Consider the following 27391-nt stretch of genomic DNA (forward strand, 5'->3'; position numbering starts at 1 on the left):
AAACTGTACCTGAAACAAGACTAGCACAATATCAGATTGGTAGCTGGAGAAACCAACATTAGAAAATACTGAAAGTTCCAAAAGCAACCCTGTAAAGTTTAGTTCTCTTTTTATTAACACTTGAATAGTTATTCCCCTTTTTAGTAACCAGTTACAGCCCAGAGGGGACAGTGCCATGGAGAATCCTTACAGAAGAATCAGTTCATTGTTCTGAAAGTGAGGGGTGTGAGGTCACAAAGAAATGCTTCACTTCGGTTAAATTCCCCCATTGAGGTACATGGAAATGGGAATCCAAACCCAGAAACATATTGCAGAAGTGTATCTTATAGTCACTTATGATCTATGCTTGAACCTGCAGCCATAAAATAAATTGGCAGAATTCAGATTAGTAACATTTGAAAGCTGATGCCACCAGATCACTTATTACCCTTCTCTTCCCTTCCCCAAGCAATGTAGTGGATGTGTCCACTCTAGTCCAGTGTTTCTCAAAGTGTTCTGGGGGCCCGCTTTGGGAACGCTGCTGTAGGGTCATTTTGTTTACCTAAGGGTTAGTAGCCATGGAGCCTTTGGCTCGCATTGGGTACAGTTTGCTGTTTCCAGCCCAGGGGGAGCCACAGGAAGCATCAGCCGGGGCCACGCCACTTCCAACAGCTCCCCTTGTTTGGAAATGGCGAACCAGAGCCAATGGCAGCCACAAGGCTCTGTGGCTTTTCCCCCAATAGGTAAATAAAGCGGTGCAGGCCCACTAGCGGCTTTCCCAAAGCAAGCTCACGGAGCACTTTGAGAAACACTGCTCTAGTCCAATGGAGACCAAAAATGAAAATTCAGATGTAAAATATTTTATTATGGATGATAAATTGTCTGACTTATTTTATTATGTATATACTGCACATGCCAAACTAAGATGTATAATTTTACAATTGACAAATCTACGATAATAATTATTGGAAATAAGAATATATTTGCAAAATGTGAGCTATTTGAAATGTGTGTGTATGTGTGGGTTTTTTGCCTCATTAGGATTCAACTGCAACAGAAGCATTCACCAAACACACTAATTCTCTATCATTTTGTTGGGAGGCCCATGTCTACCAGTTCAGAATCCGCACTAATAATCAAACGACTTACTTTAAAGGTACTCTTGTTATTGTTTAGTATGTGTAGCATTATTATTTTGTGTGTGTATGAATCTATTTTAAAAGTTCTCATGGACCTATCTGTGCCAAATCACAGAGATTCAGATGATGATTTATAGAACCTTGCACGGATACAAATTTTTATATCCACATCTGTATCCACAAAAATGAACCGTGGATACCCACAGATAAAAGTGGATATCTGCAAATTTGTTGGGATCTAGATACAAAATGTGTATCTGCATCTGCAATCACATCCACAAAAATGAGCCATGGATGCAGATACCTGTGGATAAAAAGCAGATATCTGTGAATTTGAAGGGCTGTGATGATTTACTCTATTTTGTTGAGTTGATCATCGATCAGGAATTTTTAAAAATGTCATCTCTGGAGCTTTTAATAATTACATTATCAATTATTATTCCAGTGGAAAATATTGATTGTTTTATAAAGAAAGCTCTCATAAGCTTTTTTATTGTGTCCTGCCATCTGGCTAAGGAAAGAAGCAGGTGATTTCTATTCTGTTTGTGTACTGAAAAACCTGAAGCTGCATTTGCTAGTTAGACCACACTGTAGCTGGACTATTGCGTTAATATCTTAAATTGTTTTAGAAATACGTGTCTGATATGGGTGGAATAAATTAGGGGTCTGATCTTGCCAGGATCTGAGCTCCTTTTATCTTCAAAAGAGGGCACTCAGGACCTCATAGGACTGAGCCCTTCAGAAAAGTGAAATCAACTCTTTACTGTGTTATTAAAAGCCTGCACATTTTTGTTTATACATTTTCCACCTCTCTTATTCCCCAGGTGGGGGGTTTTTAACCTGATATTGTCCATCTAAAATTAAATACACACCAATTTTTTTAAAAATCCTTCTTTTCTTAAATTTCTTTCTCCTTATATGCAGAGAAGGGAAAACAACTTGTATGGGCTTGGTTGGACTCCTCTTCCCAGAAGTGAATGATGTTGTCCTATGTCCCCCTGTCTCTTTCTGTCCCACTCCCCTAATCTCCTAAGCATTCTTTAAGATGGAGTATTTTTATGCATGTTTATAATTTTGCAGCTCATGCAGCATTCTTGGTTAGTGTCACCTTTAACGCTGGATCCAGCTAAGCTTTTGGAAGAGTTTCCTCGCTGGCTGGAAAAACTTTCTGCTCGTCATCAAGGCAGCATTATCATAATTATTGACTCTATTGACCAAATACAGGTACATTTCCAGCCTGCTTGGCCTTTATAAATGCAAAACAAACTAGAAGTGATATAGCAGCTTAGTAGTGACAGTGAGACAGTAAAACAATAAGCTTGCTATAAGTGAAAATATATAGAAAATAATTTGCTATTTAACTAGATAGATTAATTTATCATTAGTGTTAGCCAAAAAACTTGGTATTTCTGGAATTTGCTAGATGTTGCCTTTTGATCTATCTCATTGCATTATCTACTGAGGGCTCCAAGATTGTGGAATGCTTTGTGGGTTGGGTACATGTGCAGTCGTCAATTGGCAAAACTCTACATGATACTATGCCAACTATGTAAGTTGTCACCACACTGGTGCACAAGAAAGGAGAGTTTGGCTCTTTATCAAAAGCATGGTCCTGAATAATTTTAAAAGAACAGAAGCAATAAGATTGTTCTTACTGGGCTAAACAGTTAATGAGATGATAATAATTTGTTTTTAATCACTTTTGAATTAATTGTCTGAAATTTGTTTTTAAGCAAGCTGAAAAACATATGAAATGGCTGATAGACCCCCTGCCAGTGAATGTGAGGGTGATTGTATCCGTGAATGTGGAAACATGTCCGCAGGCATGGAGGTATGTTGTTCTTTGGAGAGGTTTCAAAATAGCCTGGGTTTGAATATACTTATGGTGTGTGTGTGTGTGTGTGTGTGTGTGTGTGTGTGTGTGTGTGTGTGTGTGTGTGTGTGTGTGTGTGTGTGTGTGTGTGTGTGTGTGTGTGTGTGTGTGTGTGTGTGTGTGTGTGTGTGTGTGTGTGTGTGTGTGTGTGTGTGTGTGTGTGTATCTAGATATAGAGACAGATAGGAACTTTGGATTTGGATTTTCCAGACTGCACATATTATAAAGCATATTATAAAGCATATTAAACATTGACATATGCACTTGTGGGCTTCTAGTACTTTGATGTAGTCAGCCATTATAGGGTAAGATTAAAAACAGAATTGTGATTTTGTATTATTAAAATCCTTTAACAGCAAAAGAGTGTAGTTTCAGACTTCTGCATTGATATCTTCTTTTTTTTTCCAATTCAAGTAATTGGATATCTTTTCTTTCACATACTATTTTACTGGAGCTGAATGTAATTTTGTTCTCTCTCACTAAAAGGTTATGGCCAACTCTTCATCTGGAACCACTGAGTTCTAAGGATGTGAAATCTCTCATTAGTGCAGTATGTAGCTGTGCCAATATTAAATTGACCAAAGAACAGGTATGTCTGCTGTAATTCTGTTGAAAGTAATTTACTCTAGTATAAATTTCAATAAAGATGTGGAGAGGTAAAATGAGCTGAGAAACACTTATTTTTGTTAATGTTTCAGAAACAAGAAAAAATGTGTTTTTATTTAGTTAATCATAGCCATTTTACAAAATTCTACTCCAGAACAGGATTTGGTGTAAATATTTTTATCCATAAGCAGATATCGCTAAATTCAAATGGACTAGTATAAATAATGAGTAAGGGACTGATACTTATACCCATCTTTCTGCAGGCATGTCCTCCTGTTTTAGTATAGTATGTATTTGCAGTAAAAATGTGTGGACATGTCCAAGGCAAGCATTTTGAAGCCTATCCATAGAGTCTAATCTTAACAAGGTGCTGATCGTCTCCTGAGATGATCTAGCCCTATTTAATCCTTAACTTGAAAGGAAGCTTCCCACTCCATGTAGGTATCCCACTTCATGGAAAAACGCACAACATTTTGTACACTAATTGTGCTGTTATGATGTGCATTTTTAACATCCACAATCTGTGAGTTAGTGTCAAAATTCTTAACTCTTCAGAGCGCTTAGTATTACATTGGCTTATAATGTTTGTTTAAACTTGTCTTAGGAGAAGAAACTTGAGAAACATTGTCGTTCTGCCACAACTTGCAATGCTTTATATGTCACTCTATTGGGCAAAATGATTGCTAGGTAAGTTGAGATGACCTGCCATTGTGTGAGTCTGTAGTTTTAAGAAATACAAATTGCTTTTATCAGTGTATCAGAAAATGTTCATTTGAAACTGAATTATTCTTTGTTCAGATTAAACTGTTTTAGCAGAAGAAAATATGAAATTATTTTCCCCATTCAACATTTAAAAAAAAGAAAACAGAGCTATACAGAATTAATGATCTAACCCAAACATTTAGCATCAAAATGGGAATCTCTACCCACTGAACCTGAATAAATGTATATGATCCTCTCCCTGTTATGAATCCAAGGACCAAATCAAGGTCGGTCTCTCTATCCTTTTGTTCCACTGCTCTTTTTGTAGTTGTCAGTCCCTTTATTCCCTTTTCAAATATTAATTGGGAAGCTTTGTGTGTGGGCTTTTGGGTTTACTGATGTACCTGATGCTTAGCAGTGTAGACTATGTCTACAGCAGTGTGCACTGTGGGGATGTAAACTCCAATATCCACTGGTGCTGTGCTGTAAATGACCCATGAGAATGCTGCTGCGAGTGTGAACTAAAAGATCTCTACTACATTAACATGCACTATTCTTCAAACAAGTCTATGCTAACAGAAACTAAGTACCTTTTTGTTTGTGCAAGCAGTATCTACACAGGATAGTTACAACAGAACATTTCACACCCACGTAGTCTCAACTTTGGGGCCATTATAGATGAGCCCATAAGATTTGAAGACCAGAAAAGCGCCACTATAATCTTCTGGTCTCACCTTCTGCACAATACAAGACATAAAATTTCATCTTGTGATTCCTGCAAGTGGAGAGGATTCATGTTTCCTACTGTATCAATGCATATAACTGAGTACAGCAACTTGTGGTTGATCTAGCACATATCGTCTTTAAGACCAGCAATCTGACTTTAGAGACTCTAAGGAAGGATACTTGTAATTGGTGGCTTTACAATTGCTGTTTAATCTTTATTGTTTAACTATTTGCTTTGTAGTTGGTACTGGAGAGACTCCTTATGAATGTATTAAAATAGCAGCATCCCGTTTTACATTTCTGTCTTTTTACATGATACGATGTTCTTATTCTCATTCCATTGCCTGCTTTATTATGATTATTTAATATTAGTTGGTAGATGTGTCCAGGTGTCATGCTTATAAGAAGCACATGGGATCTTTTTCAGAGAAAAAGGCAATACAGTACGCCACATTTATTGAAAGTATAACATGAAAAGCAACATAGCGCATTGTGACGGGACTGGGGCAACCCACACTCAGGCTGAGCCGACCCCTGCCGACTTCCTGGAAGGCAGAGGAGCCCACCCGAGACAGGACGCGGCGCGCAAACGGCCGGAGCAAGGCTGCCGGTGCACGGCTGCTTTAGGAGGGGGCGGAGGAAAGAGGAGAGAGCACGGAGGGACAGAATGCCATGTCGTCCGTGACGCGATGCATCAGGACGCTCTCAGAGGCGGCGGGTCCATTCAAAAGGACCACCTGTCGCAGAGGAAAGGGATGGACGTGGAGCGGGACAGCAGCGGTGGGAGCCCGGAGCTGGTAAACCCCAGAGCCAGTGCGGACCACCACTAACCTGGCAGAGGACTCCCGGAGCCAGAGGAAGGAGGAGCCGCTTCGGACCCAGTAGGACCCTGAGTCGGGAAAACAGGAGCGAGAGACAGAGACGAGAGTAGGAAGCAGCCCAGGGCACGACGGTATTGGCACCCGTGGGCTGACGAGTTTCGGGGAGTCACCCCTTCAGCTGTGTAGTGGGAACGGACCCCTGCACCTAAGGGCCCTGGGCTGGAACCCAGTGGAGAGGGAGGGTCTGGGTCCCTGTACCTCCCCTTGCGAGGGTATATCGGGACAGTGAGACCAGTGCCAAGAAGGCACATCTCTAAGGAACTTCAGAGACCAGTGACTTCAACGCGCAGGCATAGCCCATACAGTACTGTAAAAGATGGTGGAGCAGCCAGACCCACCTCCCAAATGCAGGCTCGGGGCCCAGGATAGTAGCAAAACCGTCACATGTGGTGGAGAATGTGGGTACGATCCCACAGGCAGGGGGCCACACCCAGTAAGGGATAAAGTGTTATCTTTGAGCTTTTTGTCAAGACAGGACAATTATTGAACTCACAAACTGTCAGTGTGGAGCCTAATAAATTTCTGGAATGGGTAAGTGAAAGCCAACGCCAGCAACAAAAGCAGCAGTTGCAGTTAATCCAACAGCTGGTGGCCCAATGTTAGGTGCTGCAAAGACTGTTATTGAGGGAACTGGCTGAGCAACAAGATCGCTGGCTGCAGCAATCGAATACCCTGAGGAGAGGAGGTGGCGGACAATGGATTGCTGGGGAAGGAAGCGCTAGTGGGAACTTACAGCTACCCTTGTGGCTCTCCAAGTTGGGAGCCGGAGACGACCCAGAGGCATTCCTTACAACTTTTGAGAGTAGCTACAGCCACTCACTGGCCCGAAGACCACTGGGCCACCCTTATAGCACCTTACCTGTCGGGATCAGCTCAGATGATTTACCATAGCCTGTCAGGCAAAGATGTCCTCCATTACTACAAAGTGAAAGAGGCAATCCTAGACCAGCTCAGGATAACAGCAGAGACCTACCGCCAACGATTCTGGCAGGAACACTTTGCACCAGGGGAGAGACCTCGAGCGGTGGCCCAAAGACTCCGGGAGGTGGCCTGGCATTGGCTGGAGCTGGAGCAAAAGGCAGGTATCCAGGTAGCTGAGGCGATTGTGTTAGAACAATTCATCCAAATTCTGCCCACGGAAGGCCAGAAGTGTGTGTGTAAACACAAACCCACCACCCTTAGTGAGGTGATAGCAGTAATGGAGGCCCACCTCGCTGCAGAAGGGATGGAAGAGTTGAGCAGGAAGGAAGCTATGTCGGTAAAGAAGGTAGGGGCTGTCCACCCCAGTTGGAGGAAGGACGGATGGGAGATGCTGGTAATTCCCCGGAGCGGGCAGAGCGACGTGCAAAAACTGGCTCCCATCTGGTTGGGGAAACTGCTCGAAGGACAGACGGAGGAAGGAACAGGGGAAGAGTCTAAAGAAGGAGGAGAGAGGAAAGGACCCACCACATGAGGGGCCCACATGAGGGGCCTGGTATCAGTACAGTCAAGAAGGGCATTTCAGGAGGGAGCGTCCTCTGATGGACTGCATCCTTAGACACTGGGTGGTAATGGGCCTGGCTGGGGATCTGGAAGATGGCACCAGAGTGGTAACTACAGTCCAAATAGATGGCAGACCCGCCAAGGCATTGGTAGACTCCGGGTTGGCACAAACTTTAGTCCGAGATGAGCTAGTACGCAGGAAAAAGATGACGTGGGAGCCGTCGCACATCTCAGACGGATGGCCTAGTGGGAAGATTTAACAAAACATTGAAGGCCATGTTACGGTGCTTTGTGACGGACGACCCTCGGAATTGGGACCAACTACTGCCAGCCCTGCTATTCGCCATCCGGGAAATGCTCCAGGCCTCCACTGGATTTTCCCCTTTTAAATTACCTTATGGATGACAACCCAGGGAAATACTAGACCTACTGAAGGAGGACGGGGAGGAGCAGGCAACCAGATGCCAGGGCACAGTGCAGTACATCATACAGCTGCAAGAAAGGTTATGCCGCCTGGGAGACTTCACAAAGATGAACCTACTAAAGAGCCAAAAGAAGCAAACCCGATATTATGACAGATCTGATAGGGCACGGCAGTTTGAACCGGGAGACCGGGTACTGCTATTGTTGCCCTCTTGAGAGTCGAAGCTGTTAGCAAAATGGCAAGGGCCCTTCGAGGACTACGAAAGGTCGGAGAGGTAGACTACGAGGTGCGTCTCTCTGGGAAAAAGAAAGACACCCAGATCTTCCACGTTAACTTGCTGAAAAAGTGGGTGGCCTGCGAAAGCCTGATGATAGGACATGGTATGGGGAGAATTGCAGATGGTGGGGAAGTGGAGGATCATCGAGGAGTCCAACAGCGAATGGCGTAGTCCCATCGTGTTGGTGCCAAAGCCAGATGGAACAGTGTGCTTTTTGTATCAATTTCTGATGAGTCAACGCAATCTCTAACTTTGATGCGTACCCCATGCCATGAGTAGAGGAGCTGTTAGAGCTCCTGGGTCACGCCCAGTACATCTCGACTTTAGATCTGACCAAAGGGTATTGGCAGATCCCCCTATATCCCGATGCCCGAGAAAAGATCGTGTTTTCCACCCCTTTCAGGCTCTACCAATTCATGATGATGCTTTTCGGCTTCTATGGGGTGGACGCCACATTTCAACGCGTGATGGACAGACTATTGGCACAACACTGGGGCTATGCTGCGGCCTATATAGATGATATCAAAATCTATAGTACCACCTGGGAAGCCCACTTGCAACATCTAGAGGCGATATTGGCCACCCTGGGAGAAGCGGGGTTAACAGCCAACCCAAAAAAATGCCACATCGGACAGCAAGAAGTCTCCTACTTGGGGTATACGGTAGGAAGGGGGAAACGAAAACCCTTACTGAGTAAAATTGAGGCACTCCAAAATTATCCAGCCCCCGTGACAAAGAGACAGGTGCGGCAGTTTTGGGGTTTAACCAGCTGTTACCGGAGGTTCGTGCCCGAGTTTGCAATGATAGCCGCCCTGCTAACTGATTTAACAAAACACTCAAGCCCGCTAAAGGTACAATGGACCCCTCAAACGGAGAGAGCTTTCCAAAAGTTGAAAGATCAACTGACACGGGTCCCGGTATTGATTCAACCTAACTTTGAAAAATCTTTCTCCCTACATATAGACGCCTCTGAAGTCAACCTCGGAGCAGTATTGACCCAAGAGAGTCAAGGGGAAGAGCGCCCCATACTGTATGTCAGCCGGAAACTGCTGTCACGAGAACAGAAATATTCAACTATTGAAAAAGAAGCCCTGGCAGTGGTGGGTGGTAGCACTCCTACGATATTACCTGTGGGGCAATAAACTTTGATTAATAACAGATCACGCCCGTTTGGTGTGGTTACAATCGATGAAAGATGCGAACCCACGTATTATGAGGTGGTACTTAGCCTTACAGCCATACTGCTTTGAGGTAGTCCACCAGCCGGGGAAAAATCACCAGAATGCAGATTTCTTTTCAAGGATAGCAGAGAGGGAAGGGGGGGGGGGTGGACCCCTAAAGGGGGAAAAGCATGTGACAAGTCTGGGGCAACCCGCACTCAGGCTGAGCCCACCCCTGCCGGCTTCCCAGAAGGCAGGGGAGGCCGCCCGAGACAGGCCGTGGCGCGCAAGTGGCCGGAGTGAGGCCGCTGGCGCGTGGCCGGAGTGAGGCCGCTGGCGCGTGGCCGCTTTAGGAGGGGGCATGGGAAAGAGAAGTGAGCGCAGCAGGACAGAACATCGTGTCATCCCTGACGTGGTGCATCAGGATGTTCCCACCGGCGGCGAGTCCATTCAAAAGGACTGCCCGCCGCAGAGGAAGGGGACAGGAATGGAGCGGGATAGCTGCTAAACCCTGCGGCCAGTGCGGATCACCATCAACCTGGCAGAAGACCCCCGTAGCCAGAGGAAGGAGGAGCTGCTTCGGACCCGGTAGGACCCTGAGTCAGAGAAACAGAAGCAAGAGACAGAGAGTGTATGTTTCCTGGTTATCTTCAAGGTTCCCACTTGATCATCTGTGCATTATGTGATAGCTTTCACACTTACACACAGCCTCCACTCACACCAAACAATTCTGAAGAGAGTTTCAGACAAAGGATTACTTAGTTACTGGAAGACACAGCTTAGTTTTTAATGCAGACAGTACGACTTAATTTGTAAAGCTAACATGAAGCAAGACCTTGCAGCAAACATTGTCTAATCATAGAAGCATAGAAAAATTTAAGCAAATCATATAGGACTTTTTACTATCATTGTACTTGTATTCTTAGACCAATACTAAAATATTACAGTTTGTCTATACAGGTATTAAGCTCTTTGGGGTCTTAATTCTGCAAAGTGCTTCACACCTTCTGAATCTATTAGGAGCTGAGGGCATTTAGTACCTCACAAGATGAAGCTCTTTAATGGCTTAAATTCATTTTTGGTGTCAAATTTAACATACTGAAAAAGCTCTTCTTGTTCATTCTCTCAGTGCTGGGAGTGCAGGAAATATTGATGAAATCCTTCAACAGTGTTTCCAGTGTCAAGATACGGTATCATTATACAGACTTGTTTTGCAATTAGTTCAGAAGTCCATGTTGAATGATAAAGATAAACACCTTATGAAAGAGGTAAGGAAACAGTGTAATAGAAACTTTGGAAGACACATGTTGTCTTCCTTCTGGATTAGTTTCTGTGAATTAAATTTTTAAAAGAAGTATTTCTGGGGTGTTGGTGATTCATAGGTTCATAGATTATAAGGCCACTTTTGTGATTATCTCATCTGACCTACAACAGAATACAGGCTACAGGATTTCCTTTATTTCCTATTTGAACTGAAGCATATCTTTTAGAAAAGCGTCCAATCTGATTTAAAAATTTCCATTGATGGAAGATCCTCTCCAACCCTTGTTAAAGTGTCCCAATTGTTATTCATCCTCACTGTTAAAAATTTGCATCTTATTTCATATGTTGGATCTTGTTTTACTTTTGTCTGCTAGATTGAGGAACCCTCTGTTATCAAAGTTATGTTCTTCATGTAGGTACTTGTAAACTGTGATCAAGTCATCCTTTAACTTTCTCTTTGAAAAACTAAATAGATTGAGCTCCTTAAGACTTTCACTAGGCAGCAGGTTTTCCAGTCCTTTGGTCATTCTTGTGGCTCTTCTCTCCAGTTTATCAACATTTTTCTTGAACTGTGGACACCAGAACAGGGTGCAATATTCTCGCAGTGCTCACACCAGTGTTACCTATAAAGATAATATAAATGCTTCTCCTACTTGATAGTCCCTTCTTTATACAACCAAAGATCACATTAGCCCTTTGCCACAGTGTAGTTCTGGAAGCTTATGTTTGACTGATTGTCCACCATGATGCAAGTTTTTTCAGTCATTGCTTCTCAGGATAGAGCCCCACGTCCTGCAAATATGGCTTGCATTCATTGTTCCTAGATGTGTAACTTTACTTTTAGCCATATTAAAGTACATATTGTTTCGTTATACTCAAGTTTACTAGGCAATCCAGATTATACTGTATGATCTGTTCTTTTTACTCTTTAGCAATTTGGCTAACAGTCTTTGTCATGTGCAAATTTTAACAGAGATGATTTTGTGTTCTCTTTGAGCATTGATAAAAATGTTAAATAGCATGGGGTGAAGGACCAGTTTCTGGGAGATTCCACAAGAAACACCTGCTCAGCAATGATTCTTCATTTACAATTACATTTTTAGATCTATCAGGTAGTTTTTAATCCATGCAGTGTGTGCCAGGTTGGTTTTATTTTATTCTAATTTCTTAATCAAAATGTGCAGTGCCAAGTCAAATGCCTTATAGAAGTCTAAGTATATTATAGCAAAACTATTATCTTTATCATCCACACCTATAATTTAATCAAAATGATATTGTCGCTTTGACAAGATCTGTTCTTCATAAATCCATGTCAAATATTAGATTACCCTACTTAAATTCTGTATTTATTGAGTCCCATATCATCAGTTCCATTACTTTGTTCTCTTTAACTGTCAAGAGACGGTCTAATATAAAATTCCTGTATGTTGAATGCTACACTTCTTGAGTTAGGAAATGATCATCAATAATTTTAGAAATTCTGAGGATATTGTAGAACTGTCAGCATGAGCCTTCTATCGTATGCCTCTCAGATCGAAGTTCCCATAATAGCGTAACTTTTTTTCCTATACTTTATAGACAGATGTTTATGGAGCCAGTCATCCTGTTTTTTTAGTATGATTTGGTGCTCTGTACTAGACACTATCTGGTAGTACATCTTGTGCTTTGTCTGTTAAGATATTGATCCACAGACACTCCAGAGATAGGATCTAAGATTTGGGTTATTCTAAGAAGAAGAAAAAAAAGTTAATGGACAAATCCATTCTCACGGAAGCCACATGAGGGACAAATTTGTCTCTGAAAGCATTAATATTTACAATTGTATTTGCAGGCAGTTTTTGATGCATGTATTTCTTATGACATTAAGATATCTCTATTGTACTGAATAGTATCTCAAACAGCTTCAATTTCCGAAATTCCCTTATTGTTTCAACAAAACACCTTATGAAGTGTAAAATATTATTTTAATTTGCTGTAGTAAAACAACTAAGATTATCTTGCAAAATTGTCAATTTTTATGTGGATTGTTCAGTCTAAATAGTCCCTATTTGTCAGACCAGTTTTTGTATTAACGGTAAGAACACATAGCTGTTTCTAAAATACTAGGGTTACAATGTTCACTAGAGATTATTGTTTTTTATATTTTTGGAAATTGTCTGAAGTCATTGTCTTGAAAGCCATCTTGGGCCCAATTCTGCCTTTATTTATGCCAGTATAAACCTTAGTCATTCCACTGAAGCCAGTAGGATTGACATCAGACTGTCACCACTGTAACCTGTCACAGTTTTGCCTGAATTATACATCCATAATTTAATATTTAGGTTGGAACTACTTTGTGATGCCTGTTTTCCACCCTAACTGTGGTAAATGTGCAATGCACTTTGTGTATTCAGTCTATCAAGGAAGTCTATATTGTATTTAAAAACATGGCATTTAGTATTTGTCCTTGGATTCAGTATAACTGAGTTACTCCATGAGCAGTTATTAAATGTTTTAAAGCATTAATTTTTTGGCTGCACAGGTTCTCTGTCTCATCCATGTCAGCCACAATGGAGTGAGTGAGTCTGAACTGATGGAACTTTATCCTGGATTGTCCTGTGGTGTGTTAGCCTCCCTAGTTCACAGTTTGCACAAGATGTGTATGCTAACATATGGCTGTGGTTTGCTCAAGTTTCAGCACCTCCAGGTAAGATTCCATATATGGAGACGTGCATATACATTCAATTAAACTAGAAATATTTGGCCAAACTCTGTTCGTAATTCTAGGAGTAACTTTGAATCCACTTATGTTTCTTCAGATTTACCACAGTGTAAATAAAAACAGTATGGCCTGCTGTCTTCCCTTAGACATACAAGCGTTCTATAGAGATCCCTTAAAAGTATTTGTCATTGACTTAGTCTACAACAGGGGAGGGAAACCTCAGCTGGATCCGGTTCCTGAGGCTCAGGGCCTCCCCTGCATTGGGGAGCCTACATTGGTACTCCAGCCTCCCTGCTACCACACTGCATGATTGGAGCGCAGAAAATCTACTAGCCAAGGCCCCCCTAGCCTTTGGTGTGGGAATGTGGGGAGTGTCTTTCTTCTCAGTCGGGGGCCATGTCAGTGAGGGGTTATAAGGGCTTTTTGCGGGTAGGAGGGGTTGTCATTTGTGTGTGGCCCCCGACTGATTTTTGTGGTGGGTCAGCAGCCCCCAGCCCAAAACATGTTCCCCGCCCCTGCTTTACAAAGTGTCTTTTTTGTTTATGTCTACCTTATTATTGACTGTTTGAAGGGTTGTAAAGCCAGATTAAGTGTTTGTGTTTTTCTGTCCTTGGAATAAAACATTCATTGCTCTAAGGTCCAGGACCAGTGCTTTATTAAGCTCTGCACAAGTGCTGGAGAGCACTGCTGGTCTAAAGAATGTGACCATTTTTAAGGTCTAGAGAATTCCCAAGACTAGAAATAAATGCTTTACATCATTGAAAGCAGGAGATCCCAAGTTGCCAGTTGGGCAATTTCTAGCCCCTGTTTTTAACTAGATACCAGTCTTTAAATTGTATAATTTTGATAATATCCTTGTCTTGATTACATCATTGTCTTCTCTCCCACTCTTTCTTGCTTCAGTTCTGAGCTGATTTCAGTGGCTACAATCTTAAGACCTCTTTCTAGGATGATCAGTGTTGTTCAACTTCAGCTTTCACAAGTTGCTTTTTCATTGATTACTAACTCTAGAAAATATTGTCTACTAAAAATCAAGCCGGAATTGAAGGGGAAAGTAGGATGATAATTTTTAAGCAAGTGATAAATCTGTAGCTTTAGCATAAGGTAGTAGAGTGCTTTGTTTATGCAGACCTCCCTGGTCTGGCACCTCAGGCCCTGAGCGGTCCCGAACAAGGGAGTATGTCAGAGTAGGGGAGGTTGGGCCCCTGGGTTCTCCCAGGGTTTCCCTCCTTGCCACCGCTCTGGCCAGTGTGCTGCCCCCGGCCTACCTGCCTGGCTCTACTGCCCCCAGCCTGCTCATGGGGCTGCCTGGCCCTGTGGGCTGCCGGCCTCATTCTGGTGCTCCCTGCCCCCAGGCCACTGGTCCTGTGGGCTGCCAGCCCATCAGTCAGGCTCTGCTCCCAGCCACTCTCAACCACTGCAGCTGAGGCTTTCAGGTCCAGCAACATCCATGGATGGAACAAACATCTCAGACACTTCGCCAAAGGATTAATGCCCAGAAAACAGATATCAGACAAGATCACAAAGAGAAAACAGTTTCTTGCCACTTTAACCAGAAAGGACACTCTCTCAATGACTTAACCACCTGCATTCTGCTACAAAGACCTTTTACATCTGCACTTGAAAGAGAATCCTCTGAACTGTCATTCATGTTAAAATTCGACACTTTCCAACAAGGACTTAACAAACATTTGAACTATCTCACCCATTACCAAGACAGTTTCCCCAATTATCACCTCTAATACCATTAACTCACAAACATCCCACTCTCCCTACCTCTAATATCATCAATTCACAGACACTTACCTTCCTTCCCCCCCCCCCCCCCCCCCCCGCATCCTCCTCCTGTTCTGCAATGTGATTTGTCCTTTTCATATTTGTTCATTTTTTTAAATTGTATCCTTTGGTATATATGGTTGTGACTACTTTCTTCCACTATTTGATCTGAGGAAGTGGGTCTGGCCCACGAAAGCTCATCATCTAATAAACCATCTTGTTAGTCTTTAAAGTGCTACATTGTCCTGCATTTTGCTTCAACTACCCCAGACTAACACGGCTACATTTCTATCGCCAGACCAGAGAGTCCTAGCCCAGAGAGGTTAAACCTGTAGCTGAATGCCTACAATGTATAAATTCACTAGTTTCAAAAAAAGTAAATATACATTATTAGTTGAACATCCATTCTCTTCCCCTTTCCCAACAAAGCTTGGGAAGCCATTTGAGAACTATGTTAGTGACATCAAAATGAGTTACAGTTTCCATGGTTAAACAGAACACAAAAGACCCGATGAAATTACTGTTAGTGAGAAAATAAGTTCAGGCTCCCTCCTTTCCCCATTCCTTCTCCCATGTTGCCATATATTTCCTCTTCTTAAATCCCTTAGGCCTTTTTATCTCTTTTTAACTCCTTTTTAAAAACAATTAATGGGCTTTCAAGCTGAAGATCCCTTTAGCAGCACAAGATTTTTTTATATGTCTTAACATAAGATCCTTTCTTCCCATGTGTGCCTCCTGTATTGTTAGTTTGTATCAAACATATATTGATTACTTTATAACTCTCTCTTTCAGGCTTGGGAAACAGTGAGGCTAGAATACATGGAAGAAGGTCAAAATATAATGTCTGCTTACAGAGAAAAACTAATAGACTACTTCGCCACACAGCTGAGGTATTTCAGAATTCCTCAAATTGCAAGAAATCTTGGTCTTTTAGCAGATATTACTTCCCCCCCCTCACCCCATCCTGTTCAGTTCATGTTATTACTTATGCAGCCACTTCTATCCTAGGAATAGGTCCCACAGTTGCTTCCAACTCTAACTGAAGTAGTATACCCACTGTGGGTTTTGGAGCACAATTCTCTACCTTCAGCACTTGCAAGGACTGACACAGTGTTGGGATATGGATGATACGGGCAATGGGGCCTGTAAATCAGTTGTCATATTAATTGCCATATTGGGGGGACACAGAGGAAACATAGGTACTAAAGGCCTGCGAACGCAGGAGCAGTCTGTGATGGAGGAGACAATACCTTCTTCAACTCACAATGGACCACCTGAGCACGGTCTAGAAATTCAGGATATGCACAGGCCAGAGTTTGGTTCTTTTGTAAAATATGTCAGTAAACAAGGGTGCACTGACCTGTGTAAGAATAACCTGGGAACATTTTGCTTTTTGTGTTACCCTGGGTTTCATGAGTTTTGTAGGTCAATTAATATTGTAAAGAGTCAAAGACAAACTTTGGATTGTTGATTCAAGCTCTTGTGAATAGTTTCATATTATAGGCCTCCTTTTTGCAAAAAGAGGGTGGGAAATTGCATACACAAGTCAGGTAATTGGTGTCAGAAGAGAGGCCAACTGCTTGTTTGTCCATATATAAAGTAGTATGATTAGCCATATTCCAAATCAGATCCATAATTTTAAATGTTATTAATGGGAACGGTTTTAATTTTGGTTCCTTGTTTTTTCCATTAGTCAAGGCAGAGTGACTTGGAGAAGTGCAGATGAACTTCCTTGGCTTTTCCAACAGCAGGGCAATAAGCAGAAGCTACAGAAGTGTCTGCTGAACCTCTTTGTGTCTCAGAATCTTTACAAAAGGTCAGAAATATCCAGGGCCTTTGTATGTATAACACATATTGAAATGTCCAGTTAAAGACATGAAATAAACAGTGTCTTTTAATTTTTTGTTTAAAAAAATAGTAAAAAATGGTAAAATGCACAAGTAATATGAGAAGAACTTAAATTAGACCAACATGCAGCCCTATGGTTGGGGTTGAAAACTGGCTGAAGGGTACTAACTGAAAGGGTGGTGTGATGGAGCACCTTCCCATGCTTTAGAAAATGGATTTATGGACCCAGATATACCTAACTCAAAGGTGCTTTGGACAAATTATCTCATGTAATTTATCAAACTTAATGTCATAATCCGCTGGATCTGTGTGTCTTACTTCGGTGTATGTATCATTCCTGTGTGTAAAGTTAGGTATGTGGAGTATGGAATGGTTTATGGGTTTAAATGTGTAAATGAAAGCCATCAAGGCTAGATCAGAGGTGGGCAAAAGGGCCTCTGCAGGCCGGATCTGGCCTACAGATTGATCCAGCCCGCAGAGGCCCTGCCACTCCCAAGCCAATTAGGGCATGAGGGTTGGGGGAATGCACAAAGTTTCCTCCACCCTGCAAGGAACATGCAGCACTTAGAAGTGCCACATGCTCCTGACAGGGCGGGTGATTTCACATGCGCTCCCCCGCCCGCAACCCCTGATTGGCCTGGGGGCAGAAGAGGGAGCGTGTGAAGTCTCCTCCCACCCCTGGGGCATGGGCACCTAGGGGGAACCTTTGCGGGGGGGCAAAGACTTCATGTGCTCCTCCACCCCCAGACCAATGATGGTCTGTGGGTGGGGAAACAGGGAAGTTATCATGGCTCTGTCCCTTCCGCTTGAGGCCTCGCCCCTTCTGGTGCAGCCCAGGGCCACTTAAAAAATTTCTGAAATGGCCCCTGGCAAAAAATTATTGCCCACTCCTGGTCTAGATGACCAACTGTAAACACCCTCTTTTGTCCTTTAAGTTTTAGCAGTGGTTGGTCTTAGGATGTCACATGTGCACCCCAACTGGTAGGAGTGGACCAAGTAATTGTCCATGGAAAGATGGTATCTATAAAACCATAGGAAGCTAGGAGTTTCCGTGTCTTTGGCTGGTGTGGCAAACACAAGAGGATAACTAAAGACCCAGGGAAAAGGAGACTTACCTTGTTTGGAAGGTTGGCTGGAATAAAAACAATTTTAGAGTGAGTTGGTAATAAGTTTGTACTGTGGTTTTAGCGTTAAGAATTAGCTAAGCATTTTCTGTTATTTTAAATTTGTAATCTACTTTCCTATGCATCTTTTCACTTACAACATCTTAAATCCTACTCTTAGTACTTAATAAAATCACTTTTACTTACTATCAAGCCCGGTGTAAATAATTGCTACCTGAGGGAGCAATTGGTGTGTACATTCTCCTTTCATTGTTAAAGGGGGCTTACCTAAATAATTCATCTGGGGTTCTGATCCCATTTGAGTAGTGGTATCCCAGGAAGCTGGGTTCAAAATTGCATTTTCCTTGGACCTGAAGTGTTTCAGCATCTGATCTCAGCTCTGTGCCTTGGCTGTGGGGGACCAGGGAGCTGGCCCAGCAGGACAGGTATTGAGAAACCCCAGAGAGCAGGCAGGTGAGTGGCAGTGGCCTTATCAGTACTCCAGAAAGCACCCCAAGGGGTCTTCTGTGACCTCACCCCGTCACAGGTGGTGATAAATAGCAAAATATAAATGTATAGGGAGATGTCTAGTGAGGTACCACTTCTGGCATACACTGCCTGGCTGGCTCGTGCAAAGCACTCAAGCATGGGAACCGGTGATGTTCTGTTGCACCTAGGTATAGCTCCGTGTGGCATGGTCTTGGCTTGTGGGAGCACTGAGCATGGTAGTGTGTAGGGTGAGGCAGTGAATCTACTGTCATGCAGAGGCCCTCTGTCCTTCCATTGCTCCATAGTTGAGAGACCACAGCTGGGTCGTTCTGACAGTTGAACTACAAAAGTTTTCACAAAGCTGCTTTGCAGCATGAGGGAAAATCTCTGACATGCATATTCCCTTTCCATGCTCCCTGCCATCCAGCTGGGTAGCTGGTTCCAAGCACTGAGATGTGGAGTTCTGTGTTTTACTTCTTTCTTATTTTTCTTGTTAAAACAGGGGGCATTTTGCAGAATTATTGAGTTACTGGCAGCTTGTCGGAAAAGATAAGAGTTCAATGGCAGCAGAGTATTTTGACTCTCTGAAGCAATATGAGAAAAACTGTGAGGCAGAGGAAAGTATGACCTGTCTGGCTGATCTTTATGAGACTTTGGGAAGATTCTTAAAAGATCTAGGCCTTCTCAGCCAGGTAAGGGCATCTAGGAATCAAAAGTAATACTGTGTAACAGCAACCAAGGAATTTAAGCGGAGCATATTAAGCACTTGATATGGTTTTCTCTGTTGTCATGCTTTTGTACAGTATCTTGCCTGTTCAACTCCTTTATTACAGGCAGTTGCTCCTCTTCAGCGTTCTCTGGAAATTCGGGAGACGGCACTGGATCCAGATCACCCCAGGGTAGCACAGTCCCTCCATCAGCTAGCAGGAGTTTATGTGCAATGGAAGAAGTTTGGAAATGCCGAGCAATTATATAAGCAGGCTCTGGAAATCTCTGAAAATGCTTATGGTGCTGAACATCCCAGGGTTGCTCGTGAACTGGATGCACTTGCAACATTATACCAAAAACAGAACAGGTAAGTTTGATAGTATTGGTGATTTCCTGGATTTTTCATAACATACAAATCTTTTGAGGTTGTTACTTTTGGCTTTGTTTCTACGATTATACCTTTTTACAGATTTAATTTCCTTTTGATGCATGTGCAGAACTACTTATTAATATAATTGAGAACTATGTGTTTGTATCAAGAGGAAGAGACCTTTTAGGGATCTAGAAAAGGATTAATAAACATATTTGTACAGTATTCAAAATATACAATTATATCAAAGTATTGGGTTTTTTTAAATGCCCTTGTATTGGTACAGTTGTCACCCTTACAAAATAGTCATGAATACTTACCAGCCCAAATGCAGGAGGTAGGTGGTATTTTTTTGTTTTGTTTTGTTAACAGCAGCCTCGTCTACTGACCTATTTCTATGTGAGTGATTGATAACAGGGGAAAAACCATAATGATATTTCATTTATCCATCAAAAACAAATTATTGGCTCCAGGCAAAAGTATAGATGGAATTTATAAATCTGGTTGCAGATTTCTATGGGTTCTCCAGAGGCTAAATGTATCCAAATCCTATTTGTTTTTTTTAACACCCTGTGTATGGTGTAAGGAAGTTTTACATATGAGCAAAATGATTAATCCTTAATAACTAAGGCACATGGATGAAGTGATATTTCCAAGGTGACATAGTAAGTTGGTGATGGAGTCAGTACCAGAACCAGATCTATTTTGCCCTAATCCAGTGCTTTAATAACAAAGCCACCCATCCTTTTTCTCCAACATATACTTTAGTATACGGAAGATATCCTGACACTTCTGAGGCAAATGCTTTCTCTTTGCTCATTTCAAGTAAGCTAGTGATATTTAGAGGGCAGGGGAGGAGGATGGAGTTTTCCCTTTTCTTCTCACAAGCCAAAGCATATTCACAGTTGTGGTGGTGGAGAAATCCTGGAAATGTACTTGGGTAACACTCATTCAAAAAGTTCCGTGGCAAAATTTGTACTGTTGACTCTTTGAAGAAAGCACCTGAACTTGAAATTAATTCTAGAGGAAAATGACCAAATTTCTTCCTCTGCAAACTACTCTCCACCCAAATCATGGAAAACCAAGATTCTGAATCCTTACCCTCTCTCTCACTTGTAAAGCAAATTCTAGAGTTGTGTCCAAACTCCTCTTTGAGGGGGGAGTTTCTTTTGTGGTCAGTCACAATAACAAAATAGCTCAGCCTAAGTTTCATCTTCAAACTGGGAAGTTTCTAGCATTGCTGTTAGAGTTTTCATCTTACTTAGCAGTTCTCTCTCTGCAGAAAGCAGCTTCTGTCTATTTACATTTGGGGTGAAGTTAAGGCATGCTATCCACCACTGATCAGCACTTCACCTCAGGATTACAACACTGGCTAAAAGGGTGGGATAACAGAAGAATGTTTCTATCCTGTTACACTCCTAACACAGTCATAAGCATTCTTTCATCTTTGACAAAATGTGATTTTTTTCAAAGTACCTGGATGACTTTCAGGGGAACTTATGCTTTTAAGTCACTTAGATTCATTTTGAAAATCTTAAGCCAAAATGTACACTGTTGCCATATATGGTATTCTTCTAACTTTTTAAATAACTGTTTTCAGATATGAACAAGCTGAACAGCTGAGGAAAAAATCCTTTAAGATGCGACAGAAAGCAGCGAGGCGGAAAGGCAATTTGGTAAAGATTTGATACTTAATCAAAATAGGGGCAAACCGTGGCTTTCTTGAATGGATGATACAGTATGCTTGAAGAGGTGTACTAAAAATCTGATGCTTAAGTGCTTTTGATAATTGAAAGTTTGGCAGCTTAACCATTTCAGGAGCTGCATTGATATCTGCTCTTTCAACCTCACTGGAAATGAAGGTACACAAGTACAACTGGAATATAGTGAAAACAACAAGTCTAGTAGCATGTTAAAAACTAACAAATCATGCAGATTTGTTTTGTTAGTCTTTAAGGTGCTATAGGCTATTTGTTGTTTTTTAAGTTTTTCCTGTTACAGACTCACTCGGCCTCCCCTCTGAAGCTTTTGAAATATAGTGGTGAGAGATGAAAAATAAATAAGCGGATACAGAAGTCTTGTAAATACCAGATTTTGGGGATTCAGATGGCATGCTGAGACCGTATGTTTTTGAAAGGAGACTAGAGAAAGTGCTCTTCAGGAGATAACAGAGGGCCTAATTCTACACCACTACTATGAATAGTGCTTACTATCATAGATGACCCCCGTGGTGACAATTAGGAATGTGAATTGTTAACCCATAAGCCTCACCCTTAATGGTTCTGGTTAGCCAGTACGGGCTGGAGCAGCTCCCTGCCTCCCACAGGCAAGGGGCTGTTTCATCCCAGTGGGGCCCACTGCAGGCAAGGCCCCTGTCTATGGTGGGCCTGGCCTAGGCAGCATGCCACTGGCAGAGGCTGCTCCAGCCTCCAGTTAAATGGGATTTTATATTCTTAGTGACAATGTCTGTAACCACTATACTTAGGTCTTTATTCTGAAACCACTGCCAAGAGTGTGCTTCCTCTTATGGTGCTTCAGTGGGTTTTTTCTTTTTTTTCTTTTCCCTTTTGTTGCACCTGCTGTAAAGCTCCTAGGGAGATTCTAGTTCTAGGCTCAGTATCATAGAGGAAGAGAAGCACCCATGCTACAAGAACTTTCCTGGGAAATATAGACTTGAAGCAACATGGAAAACAACAATGAAAATGAAACTCTTCCCACCACAGTTATTGAAAGAAAAATAAAATCTTGTTCGTGAGGATTTCACTTCATCAACTTACATAAGATTTCAATTACAGGCAGTCCCCGACTTACACGGATACGACTTACGTCGGCTCCGCACTTACGAACGGGGCTTTCTCGCCCCGGAGCTCACAGGCAGCGGTCAGCCACCTGGAACTCCGGGGCGAGAAAAGCTGCTCCCAGTGCCCCTGGTCTGCTGGGGACCGTCTCCAGCAGACCAGGGGCATCGGGAGCAAAGCCACAGCCCCGGCGGGTTTGCTCGTGGTGCCCCTGGTCTGCTGGAGACGGTCCCCAGCAGACCAGGGGCACCGGGAGCAAACCCGCAGCAGCGGCGGGTTCCCCCGCTTCTGAGGCTTTGCCAGAGCAAAGCCTCAGAAGCGTGGGACCCCGCCACGGCTGCGGGTTTGCTCGTGGTACCCCTGGTCTGCTGGGGACCGTCTCCAGCACACCAGGGGCACCGTGAGCAAAGCCGCAGCAGTGGCGGGGTCCCGCGCTTCTAAGGCTTTGCCAGAGCAAAGCCTCAAAAGCGGGGGAACACGCCGCTGCTGCGGCTTTGCTCGCGGTGCCCCTGGTCTGCTGGGGACTGTCTCCAGCAGACCAGGGGCACCGCGAGCAAACCCGCAGCCGTGGCGGGGTCCCACGCTTCTGAGGCTTTGCTCTGGCAAAGCCCCAGAAGCGCGGGACCCCGCCGCGGCTGCGGATTTGCTCCCGGTGCCCCTGGTGTGCTGGGGACCGTCTCCAGCAGACCAGGGGCACCGGGAGCAAAGCGGGTCCCGCGCCAGAGCAAAGCCTCAGAGGCGAGGCACCCCGCCGCTGTGGCTTTGCTCCCCGTGTCCCTGGTCTGCTGGGGGGGGGGGGGGGGCGCAGCGCAGCTAGTGTGCCCCCCCCCCCCCCCCCCCCCCCAGCAGACCAGGCTTTTGTTGTGGACCCTGGGGCAGAGCAGTTAGGGCGCTGCCGGTTGGTCCCGCAGCGCCGCTCTGGGCACTACTGGACCAACCCAGCAGCACCCCAGCTGCTCTGCCCCAGGCGTCCCCAAGTCAGCCGCTACTGAAACTGACCAGCGCTGACTACAGGAAGCCCGAGGCACAGTTGCTCTGCCCCAGGCTTCCTGGAATCAGTGGCTGATCAGTTTCAGCAGCAGCTGACTTGGGGTTCTTAAGTTGAATCTGTATGTAAGTCAGAACTGGTGGTCAGTATCAGCAGCGGCTGAATCTGGATGCCAGTTCCGACTTACATACAGATTCAACTTAAGAACAAACCTACAGTCCCTATCTTGTACGTAACCCGGGGACTGCCTGTACACATATTTTTTATTAAAACTAATAGCATGGGGTGGGCTGGGGGGTTTTAAAGAGGTCTCTGCAGTATCTAGCACACTTTTTATTCTCACTCCACTTTGACAAGTATTGCCAAAACAAGCTTTACAGAACCCTCCAATAATATTTTATAATGGCTTTAGATTACATCAGTTTGAATTCCATTTTGTGTTAAGAGCTAAAGCAATAAATTGAAACAGACTGTTTGGACTGAAAAATTTTAGAAGACTAGAGCATATTGTAGAGAAAAGGCAAAACCAGAGCATAGTGGACTGAGGTTATGTATTTCATGGGGGCATACTGGGTATAAGTCAACCCCATGCAGCAGATCGACAAAAGGCCTTTGCAACCCATAATTCTCAAAATAGGTCTTACATGGGGTCTGTTTGGTGCAAAGGCCTCGTGGAGCCATACTGCACAGGAGTGAATTTTCAGTCATAGATGTTACAATTTTGAAGCGATGGAGATGGACTTTCTAACTTTGTGCTTTGCTTTAGTTTGGATTTGCTCTTCTACGTCAACGAGCCTTGCAGCTGGAAGAGCTCACATTGGGCAAAGACACACCAGATAATGCTCGAACCCTCAATGAGCTTGGAGTTCTCTATTATCTGCAGAATAATCTGGAGTAAGTAGTGTGTATGTGACACTTCTGTGCTCCTTTAGATGTAAGAGAACCGCATGAAAAATTCCCAGTGATAAGTCTAAACACTTTCAAATGCTAAGGACAGTGCAATTTCCAATTTCTTTTACCATTTTCTATTCTGCAATTCACTCACAGTAACTGAAATCTGTTGTACAATGAGTGTCACTGGCATATGGATATTTACCACATCACTGCGTTCGTATTTTTGAACTGATGTACTACCAATACTACACTAAATTGAACTATCACTAGTTGTAAATATATGGGGTATTTTATGTCCTTTCTAAACTGGTTTTTTGTTACATCAGACACCTTTACAAAGTTCTTACTCTAACAGCAAGGAATATTTTATAGTATTCAAAATTCCAGTCCTGCAAGGAAAGTAATGAATAAAATGTGCATATATATCATAAAGGAGATTCTTGCCCCTGCTCTTATTCCTTTATGATATGCAAAAGATCCAGAGCAGCGTAAAGTGGCATCAAAAGCCACATAACTGGTTGGGAGATAATTCCTCCAGCACAGGACAGGCAGAAGACATAGATGAAACTATCTTCCTAGTACCACCTTGCATTCCCCAGTTTAGAGGTTGTGATGTGTCAGGGAAACAGCCCTGCAAGCTCAACTCACAGGGCAACCTGGAGATGTTCTTTAACTTAGGGCTCCAGAGTTGTGTAATTTATGTTGAGAACCTCTCTGATACCTGAAGCAGCCTTGAGTGGGAGAGTGCCTTAAAGCCACCTCAACTTCTATTCTTCTTCTGTGCTGCGCCTCTTAGAAATGCAACACAGAATTCACCCCAAGTCTTTAAGTCCTTTTAGATCCAAATATCAAGATCTCAGTGGAGGAACACAGAAGTCAAAATACATTGTGTTCTAGAATGTTTATATCTAGAGCCACTAGGTAACACAAAATGCTAGTAATGAAAATTGATTTGTAACAGTGGATACATGTTTGTAGTTTCTTGTTTTTTCTGTCATGCAGTCAAACCAGAGTCAGTGACAATAGATGCTTGATCTGTATAATCTGTCATGTGAGATCACTGTATACTCCACAGTCTCTCAGTTCATCTGCAATTTTTTCAGATGATCTCTGTTTAGTGTAGCTTAATAGAGAGCAAAATGGTACACTGTATTCTAGTAAAGATATCCATGAGTTTTCAGTGCTTTTTGAAAAGGAGTACTGTGCTATAGTTCTGAAACAACCTTTAAAAGGTCATTTTTATAGTTTGGTGCAGCAAAGGGAATCAGTGATAGAAGAGAATCTGTTTGTATCAACTTTGGTAAATGTAAGCCTGATCCTTAGCTATTATGTAAGAAATACTCCTTTGGCTCCTACAGGACAACTCCAGGATTGAACTCATATTGTATGTATTAGTTCTTCTCTCCATCTAATGTGAAATGGATATTTCCAATTTACTAAACTGACCTGTTACAAGAATAGGGTTGCATAGAATGTGTGTGTGTCAGGATGACAAACTACCTAGCTGTAATGGATATTGCATGCAGAGATTCTATGGGGACTGCTTTTTTCAGAGGGAATTAGTAAATGTGTGATAGTAACATGCCTCCACAGTAGTGTAATAAAATATATAACCATTTGATAGAACAGACACGTAAACAATTAATTCAGAGAGAGCTGAGGTTAGATCCTAATGTGTAAATTATAGCAGCTGAGCCCATTGTATATAAACCTATTTCTTTTACAGTCTACAATTGTTTGCACTGGGCGTTCTAACTGCTACTTTAAGAATTCTGACATCATTCCAGGGTTCTTTTGCCTGCTCGTTCTACTTGTTTCATAAATTTTTACTCCTGGGAGGAGTTACATTAAAGCCACATGAGTAAGAGTGTTACCTGTATAAAAAAGGTACAGATCAGACCTAAAGAATAGTTACAGGATAATGCAATTCAATAAACAAATTCTACCCAACTGACCTAAAGTGCTAGCTTTTGGACAGCTGGTATTGGTGCTCTAAGGTTGCATTTGATACCCTTGTTAAATCTGTAACTACAATCTTTATCTTCTTCTGATCTCACTTTCAGAAGCTCTGCTCTCACTTTCGAAAGTAGTTTAGACCCGGCTTTTTTGGCGACACCCCCACCCCCTCCTTGTCGAAAAGCCACGTAAACCTCATTTTTTGAGGAAGAGTGGCTTTTCAACAAAGAGGGAGGGAGGCTCGCCGAAAAAGCCACATCTAAACTACTTTCACTTTCGAAATCTCTGCTGCGGAATTTGTATATCCTCTTTCGACACTTTAGTGTAATCTAGATAAGCCCTTTCATAGACAGACAGTAGCTAACCATATACTGTCTTATGCTTGGTTACTCACTAAGACTATTTAAATGAATTGGTCTGTTACATTTGTTTCACTAGAGGCAGCTGAAATTGCTATTAAAATACAATGGCACCTCTGCAGGTACAACAGCAGCCTTGATGGTATGCCCATATTTAATCTTTTTTGGAATATTGCTGTGTGAATTTGCTTATAGGACAGCAGAACTTTTTCTGAAGCGCTCCCTAGAAATGAGGGAGAGGGTCTTGGGACCAGAACACTCAGATTGTGCACAGTCTTTGAACAATCTGGCAGCTCTGTATAATGAGAAGAAACACTACGATAAGGCTGAGGAACTCTATGAAAGAGCCTTAGAAATTAGGAGGAAAGCACTAGCTCCTGATCATCCCTCACTGGCTTACACCGTGAAACACCTTGCAGTACTCTACAAAAAGTTGGTAAGTGTGTGTGTCTTTTACTTCATTTTAAAATAACAATGTCTTGCACTTTCCATCCCAAAAGATGCGGAGTATCTAAAAGAGTTCCAATATCAGCATCTTCCAGAAATGCACAAAAACCAAATTTAAATATATAAATAAAGATAAGCTGTTCTTCAATAATGTCTTCAGAGTATTGGTCACCTACAAACTTTTCCTTTAACTTCATTCAGGAAAATGTATTCAGACATTATATTTGCCACAAATTAAAAATATCAGTTAAAAAGCCAGCATTATGGCTGTTGCAAGGGAATCTCTTCTCCACTTTCATATTTTGCGTTCCTTGGTATACAGCATCCTTTGAAAGAATTTGTTCCAATCCACCCAGATGCAGACACCATATTTTTGGCACTTGAGTGTAATTTCTCCTAATTTTTACATATGAACTCTGTCAGCCATCTGAGAATTTATAAT

At 42.7% G+C, this 27391-nt stretch overlaps 1 protein-coding gene across 1 annotated transcript in view; it reads left to right on the forward strand.

The window, feature by feature from the left end:
* NPHP3 (nephrocystin 3) overlaps positions 1 to 27391 on the forward strand; it is a 51987-nt gene that overhangs the window by 18413 nt on the left and 6183 nt on the right. Inside the window, exons 11-24 of the mRNA XM_014578611.3 lie at positions 1021 to 1135; positions 2199 to 2342; positions 2852 to 2949; positions 3478 to 3580; positions 4202 to 4284; positions 10379 to 10517; positions 13034 to 13198; positions 15782 to 15879; positions 16683 to 16805; positions 18932 to 19121; positions 19263 to 19504; positions 21108 to 21183; positions 24060 to 24187; positions 26698 to 26938. Coding sequence (XP_014434097.2) covers positions 1021 to 1135; positions 2199 to 2342; positions 2852 to 2949; positions 3478 to 3580; positions 4202 to 4284; positions 10379 to 10517; positions 13034 to 13198; positions 15782 to 15879; positions 16683 to 16805; positions 18932 to 19121; positions 19263 to 19504; positions 21108 to 21183; positions 24060 to 24187; positions 26698 to 26938 — 1945 coding nt within the window. The remainder of the gene's footprint in view (positions 1 to 1020; positions 1136 to 2198; positions 2343 to 2851; positions 2950 to 3477; positions 3581 to 4201; positions 4285 to 10378; positions 10518 to 13033; positions 13199 to 15781; positions 15880 to 16682; positions 16806 to 18931; positions 19122 to 19262; positions 19505 to 21107; positions 21184 to 24059; positions 24188 to 26697; positions 26939 to 27391) is intronic.

Source organism: Pelodiscus sinensis, chromosome 2, assembly GCF_049634645.1.
Source record: "Pelodiscus sinensis isolate JC-2024 chromosome 2, ASM4963464v1, whole genome shotgun sequence".
In the NCBI taxonomy this organism is placed as follows: domain Eukaryota; kingdom Metazoa; phylum Chordata; order Testudines; family Trionychidae; genus Pelodiscus; species Pelodiscus sinensis.